The sequence below is a fragment of the Otolemur garnettii genome, unplaced genomic scaffold (assembly GCF_000181295.1).
Source record: "Otolemur garnettii isolate 467f Iridium unplaced genomic scaffold, OtoGar3 scaffold00148, whole genome shotgun sequence".
Classification (NCBI taxonomy): Eukaryota; Metazoa; Chordata; class Mammalia; order Primates; family Galagidae; genus Otolemur; species Otolemur garnettii.
In genome coordinates this window covers 2867863-2875041 of record NW_003852543.1, presented here as the reverse complement: position 1 = coordinate 2875041, position 7179 = coordinate 2867863, and the positions used below count along the sequence as shown (strand labels likewise).

The following is a 7179-nucleotide window of genomic DNA, read 5'->3' as shown; positions in this document are numbered from 1 at the left end:
CTTGATCCAATGGGCAACCTGTGCCAAGGTATGGTCTGTCCCTGACCTCAGTTTCCCCACGTGTGAGACAATAGGCTCTGAGGGATCACTTCTATGTAATCTTCATAGCAGGGGCAGCCTTCTTGCTAAGATCCCCACAGTCCTGCCTGGGTCAGGCCTCTGTAGCTCCCAGCTCTGCCGGCCTGTCATCATCCCACAACTGTACTGAGGACCGCTCCCTTCCCCATTGGAGTGGAGCTCACACGCCACCCAGTGGAACACTCGGGAACTGACCCGAGCTCTTCCTGAACCGGTTTCCCACCTCAGTAGGGCATTCAAATTATGTCACCTTAAAAAGACTCAACTCTGCAGCAAGAAATAGTTCCATGGAGCGCCGCCTGTGACTCAGTGAGTAGGGCGCCAGCCCCATATACCGAAGGTGGCGGGTTCAAACCTGGCCCTGGTCAAACTGCAACAACAAAAAAACAGCTGGGCATTGTGGGGAGCGCCTGAGTCCAGCTACTCCGGAGGCTGAGGCCAGAGAATCAGCTAAGCCCAAGAGCTGGAGGTTGCTGTGAGCTGTGATGCCGTAGCACTCTACCGAGGGCGACAAAGTAAGACTCTGTCTCTACAAAAAAGAGAAATAGTTCCATGATCTTAGTGGTGGTGGGATTGTTTAATCTCATGCCTGAAAGAATGTTACCTTGTAGGTTCCTACCTGGTTTCATGAGGCAGGTCAGTAATGAACATACTTCTTCGGCTCTTAAACCTACAGCAGACACTTCTACATATCCCGCTCAACTGCACCTTGGCATCAACCCACTTTAGTCACCTAGGGCTGCCTTAACAAAATACCACAGAAGAGAAATAAACAACAGAAGTTTATTTCTTACAGTTCTGGAGGATGAAAGCCCAAGATCAAAGCACCAGCCAATTTGGTTCCTGGTGAGGGCTCTCTTCCGGTCCTACAGATGGCCTCCTACTCCCAGGTCCTCTTATAAGGGCACCAGCCCTATTGCATTAGGGCCTCATTCTTATGACCTCATTTAACAGTAATTATCTCCTAAAAATCCTATCTTCAAATACAGTTACTTTGGGGAATGGGGCTTCAGCAGATGAATTTTGGGGGTGAAACGTACTGTCTATAGTACCCACCTCAACATAGCTCCACCTTGGAATAACTACATCTTAATTATCCCTTGCCATATCTAAACCTTTGTGTAAATGCACCTTGACATCGCTACATCTTGTTGTAATTATACCTGATCTAATTGTACCTTGATGTTAACCTAACCTTGGCCTAACCTCTTGGCAAAGTGATGCAACTCACTTTGACATAACTACTTCTTGACATAATGGCTCACGAATTCCAGTATATGGACAAAAATTTGAGTCTTGCAGCAGTGACATGACTTTCCAGAGTTGGCAAGTCTGCTTTTCTAGAAAGAAGCAGAAACAGCCTCCTCCACACTTTCCTGTGGCAACAAAGGAGAAGGCAGAAATTCGTGTCACAGAAGGGTCAGAGACTAAAACCACATGTTTAATTAAACAACCCAGAGCTACCAGGAAAGTGGGAAGACAGAGTGCTTCAAGGATGGTAAGCATTCCTGGGATGGTGTTTTGCACATTTCCATAAATGAGGCCGTATTTCTTTGTTTCCTATGTTTTGAAAATGTCTCCTTATAGCTAAGGGCCAATACAAGGAAGAAAACATGGAGAAACCTGGGGTTGGCATTTAAGAGGGTATGATCTAAGCCTTGGTTGCACCGTGTTCTGGATGTGAAATCTGGACCATTTCCTTACCTGTGAGGTTGAGGATGTGATGCCTCTGAGGAATGGCCATGACTGAGCACAGGAGGCAGTGTCATTGTGCAGAACAGGGCTGGGGAGAGAAGACTAGGGTAAGGGGGTGGGGGGGTGGGGGAGAGCTCTGCAGGAGTACGGAGGGGAGGGTGTGCCAGAATTGCCTCACCTGGCTTGGATCCCCCAAGAGGCATGGCAGGAGCAGGCATAGGATAAGGAACTCGGGAAGTGAGCTAAATGCAGCATGAAGAACAGAGCCGTGTCACCCTCCAGGGGGTGGAGACCCCAGATGTGACACAGAAACCAGTGTGTTTCCTGGATATCCCTAGCAGATAAGTTAGATCAGAAGAGGCTTCTAGGTGGGGTCTTGACTCAACCCAGGTATTTTGCCACTAACTTTCTTTGATAAAATACACACACAAGAGATAGAGGGGGTTATAATCCTGCTCCACACCTATACACAGAGATTCACCCCAACGCAATGCAGTCCTGGTCCACTGTATCCCTGAAAGTTCCTGGTGGTGAGGCCTCTGCAGGGGAAGTGGTCCAGCATCACCATGGAAATGCCACACCCTCCCCCAGCCCAGGAAGGGGTGGGAGGTGACAGACAGGTGCTGGGTCAGGAATCAGGATTGGCTAGAGGCACATGCAGCCCTGGAGATGACTGATAGAGGGACAAAGAGGCTCAGGGTAAGGGGACTTGTCACCTGCTGGTGTCCTGGGGAGGACTAGGCCCTTCTGATTGAGTCTAGCAGCATGACTTGGGATCTGAGATACACAGGTTTGGGGGAGAAACTGACGATGCTCCCTTAGAGTCCCTCCTGTTGAACCCGAGCTCATGTGTGACTCTGAGTCTAGCATCTGCTTTTCCCTGAGATGTGCTTCCCTCAAATTACTAACCCGAAGGTCAGTGATGAATTCTAGGGCCAGAGAAGAGGCAGCCGGTCCAGCTGTGGCCAACCCCAGAGGTTCAGATGTTTGTTTTTAAAATTTTGGGACTTTCAGCCAAACCAGCCCTACTGAAGTAGAAACGACAGCACAAGCCTGAGGCCCCAGAGACAAACTTGACCTCCATTCTCTGCTGCCCCAGCAGCAGGGCGGGTGAGCTGGGTTTCCATCGTCAGGGAATGTAGGTTGTCAGAACTACAAGGGGTGGATACACTGTTGACAGGAGCTAGAAAGTGATGGCCAGTGCAAGCTGCTAACAAGATAAAGGCGACCAATTTAAGCGGTTTTACTGTACAAATGACTTTTATTTGTATATGGCTATTTGGTAAATATTAAACAGTGATGACCCCAGACAGCTGCCAGGCAAGAAAATAAGAGACAAGAGACACATGGTGGCTTTTCAAGATAGCAAGGCGAGTAGAAAGCGAGCGGTTAAACAACGGTGAAGCCAGTTTTCTTTCCAGTGATTCCCACAGTCCCCCCTCCCTAGGAGCAGAAAGCAGTTGATATAAAACTGTAAGCACTAGAATCAGTTAAAATAAGTCCCTTTGATGTCATCGTTTATTTCATTTCAAACAACAGTGGCGCCTGGAGTTATGGGGCTGTGCTCTGCTTGCCTGGGTCCGTAGAGGGGTGCAGATTTCCTTTGAAAAACATTTTCTTTGAAACCAAACATCTCAATTTGGCATTTCTGTGTGCACAGCACCAGCCTTTTCTTTATGAATGGGCCCAAAGCGCAAATGCCTGTGCACATCGAGGGCCTTTCGAGCCCAGCTGAGGACCTTGGTCCCCACCCAGAGAGCAGTGCCACTGGTCCCCAAGGCCTTGAGCCAAGTGTCACTTAAGCAGATCCAAGAGGAGAGTGAGTGTGCACACAGCAGTACAGTCCCCAGGATGGGATCCTCGCGCTGTCCCCTGAGACCGCGCAACAGCTTCGTCCTCCCATGTGGTTGTGGAGCACCTGTGGATGTAACATCCCAGACTCCTTCACTGAGGGTCTGTTCTGAGGGACAGGACGGCTTCTAGTCCTTAGGTGGTGGGGTCCTGGAGCCTGGCACTGGCGCAGCAGCTGCACAGCTCTCAGAGGCCTGACTCATGGAGAAGCACTCCCCTCTCCCCAGCTCTCGCTGTATAATGATTTTGTAGAGTCAGTCATTTATTTTCCTCACAAATCTGCCCTCCAAGCTGGTTTTCTGCAGATTTTCCTTGGACCTCAATGACTGGGAGGAAGGCGGAGGAGAAACAGGCAGGAAGGTGGGCAGCATAGCTTGCCCCTGTCAGCTTCCTGAGGGACTTGGGGCCTCCAGGCTGCAGCAGAGGCAGAACCGAGGACAGCAAGGAGGTCTGCACATCTGCATTGGATCTGAAGGCCTTGATAGCACCTTTTCCATTTTAAGAAAATCAGACTGAATATTGCCCTGAATCTCCTATAGGGAAGCCCATGGCTGAGGCAAAATCTCCCAATAGACGTGGCAACAGTGGAGCTGGGACGCTCAACAGGAAGGGGTTCAATGTGAATTTTCTAGAAGGGCTACCATGGTCAGATAATTCCAAGTGACAGTTGCTTTCCAGGGAAAAGAAAGTAATAGCTTTGTCATATTTATCATAGTGGATTAATATGTCCAAACAAATGTGCCAAAATGTGGTATCATCACTCAGCCTGGAAAGATGGTCTGTGAATCCCATGGCTATTTCAGCAGATCTTCCATTCATCATTCAGAAGGCAGATGTCAAAAGCCGCTTGGGGGGCTGATAATCCAGCTTCAGACGGGCACTTCTCCCTCGGCGTGGCTCCCTACTGCATCAGTGGTAGTAGATGCTGAAGGCATGGAGGATGTAGAGCAGTGCCGTGATGAAGGCAAAGAACTGGAAGGAGGTGGAGAGTGATAGTTAGAGACGGCCAGCAGCTGCTCAGCCTCCGAGCCCCAGGGAGCCACGTGTTCTGTCTGACCCTGCCTCCGCCCCCTGCCTGGCCAGTGATACCCTCCTCCTGGAAGCTGTCCTTTCCACGTCATCCCTGTGATGTCTTCTTATCCTGCCCTGACCACGCTGTCTGTCCCAATTGCCTCTAACCTGGCCTGGGCCCTCATCCCATGTTGACCTCCTGCCCACTGCCTGCTGTCCTCTGCCATCTCCTGCTATTGCACTATGAGCCTTCTGTGAATGCTCAGGCACCCCTCAAGCTCCTGAACTGTCATCTCTCCACAAGCCTCACAAGCTCAGTGACCCCCAGATCCTCATCTCATCCAGCTACCCACGCCAGGCACCTGTGGACCCCTACCTCCCTTCCCCTGTCTGTGGGGTCCAAAGTTCCCCAAAGCCTAGTGTTTTACTGCCTAGCCATTTCTGGGGACAGCCACTCTCCTTCGTCCTGGCCACCAGCACTTCTCATGACCTCACTCCTGCCTGCTCTGCCATCCCTAACCTGCCCACAGGGTGGACGCCAGCATGATGTTCCTGTGTTGAAGCCCATGGTAGCCTCCTCCTTCCTCAGGAAGGGACTGTCACACTTAACTTGCCTTCCAGGCCCCCAAATTGCTGCAGCTCACTCTGCCCTGCTGCTCACATACTCTCTTCTCATCCATTCATTCATTCATTCATCCACTCCACAAACATCGCTGAACACCTGCTGTACTCCAGGAACAACTTTGGCTGTAACAGCAAAGTGTTCAAACCTTTCTGCACCCATGAGGCTTACATTTGAGTGGTAAGAAGCAGAAAATAACCAGAATGAACAAGTAGAGCATATCCAGGTTAGATGGGGATAAGAGCCAGGAGAGAATGAGGCCGATAAAGGGTAAAGGGAATGCCAGTAGGGGTGGGGACCAGGGAAGGCAGCCCTGAGGACAGGAGGAGACAAGGAGCTGGCACACAGGCCCTGGGGCACAGGCTTTCCTGCCAAGGGTCCAGGTTAGCAAGGAAGCCAGTGCAGCTGGGGCAGCTGACCTGGGGCCAGTAGCAGGAAAGGGCCTTACTGTGGATCCGCCAGGCCACGGAGTTACTGGCATTGTTTGTTTAGGAAGTTAATCTAACCTGGTGAGGAGGGATGGGAGGCAGGCAGGCTATAGGGTGGCTGAAATATCTGTAGCCACCTGGAGGGTCACAGTGCTTGCCTAGACCCCCATTCTCACCCTGAGAGTACCCCACATGCATCCCTTCCTCCCTCAGTGGCCACGTGATCTCTGCAGGAGCCACAAGGTTGACAAAGGACTTTCTGGCCTCAGTGACATGTCTAGGGGTAGGCATGGACTTAGGCTTGGTGTTAGAGTCCTTGGTGGGGAATGTTTAAGGTAGGATTAAGGAAGAGGGTCAAGCCACTGTGGAGGAGGATCCGTGCTCCCTGACACACGAGCCACACCCCACAGGGGGAGGACTGGTGTGCTGGGGGAGAGGAGGAGGGGTCCCGCAGTCCCAAGACCTCCCTTCATCCTGCTGGATGGTCTCACTTTAGGGTCTATCAGAGCCAACATACTACCCTGGAGGGCTTCTGTCATTGACATGAGAGGACACTGGAACAGTTCAGCCACAGGCGGTGGGAGCCATCAGAGGATTTTTAGCAAGAGAGAACAACATGCTCCAATTTGTGTTTTGGAAAAAAAAATGTTCTGCAAACAACGTGGTGGGTGTGAGCGGAAGCAGGGCTGACTGAGGTGGGAGGAACGGGGTGGGAGAGGACCCTGACACGGTGCGGGTGTTCACATACCCCCTTCCCCCAGCCCCCACAGCTCCTTGGTATGGGACACGGGCCAGCCCTACCACACGCATGATGCAGAATTACGTGTCCTAGTCAATGCCCTTCAGTGACAGTGGCTGGCGGGGTTGCTACCCACTCACCGAGGCTGCTGTGTTGATGTAGTAGTTGTTCAGGGCCTGGGTCTCAGAAATGATGGTGGCGTGTACTTGCAAGACAGCAGCGCTCATGTACAGGATGCCGGTGGTCCCATGGTATAGACTGTCCTGGAAACCCAGAGCAGAGGCCAGCCACAGCCACCGTCACTTAGGTGACCACTTTTCTCCCTGACTACACAGCTGGGAAGAGTGAGAAAAGGGGCCTGGCCACACTCCCATCTCCGGCTGTCTTTCTGTAGTGTTTGTTATGGAATATCTATGTAGCAAACCACAGCGGATTCATAAATAGCGATAACGGTGTCAATAGCGGCTAACATTCATGGCAAACTCCATGCCACGCCCTTTTCTCATTCGTCCCATTTAACCTTGTCCACTGTGAGGTAGGTATTATTTATTACTAGCCTTGTTTTGAGTCAGTGGAAGCTGGAGGTTAAGACCAATGAATAAATAGGATTTGAACCCTGGTCTCATTAACTCCACGCCTATCCTCTTAGCCAGTGGCATTATCAAGACCCACTCTGTGCCAGGCACTGTCCTATCTCACTTCGCTTTCCAGCTAATTTCTTTTTTTTTGAGACAGAGCCTCAAGCTGTCCCCCTG

General features: G+C 51.1%; 1 protein-coding gene across 1 annotated transcript in view; it reads right to left on the bottom strand.

Annotated features, from left to right (window-relative positions):
- Positions 1–4533: 4533 nt before the first annotated feature.
- The window catches only part of MALL (mal, T cell differentiation protein like), a 22711-nt gene continuing 20065 nt past the window's right edge, over positions 4534–7179 (bottom strand). The window contains exons 3-4 of the mRNA XM_003799259.1: positions 6565–6687; positions 4534–4596 (exon numbers count right to left, since the gene is read on the bottom strand). Coding sequence (XP_003799307.1) covers positions 4534–4596; positions 6565–6687 — 186 coding nt within the window. The remainder of the gene's footprint in view (positions 4597–6564; positions 6688–7179) is intronic.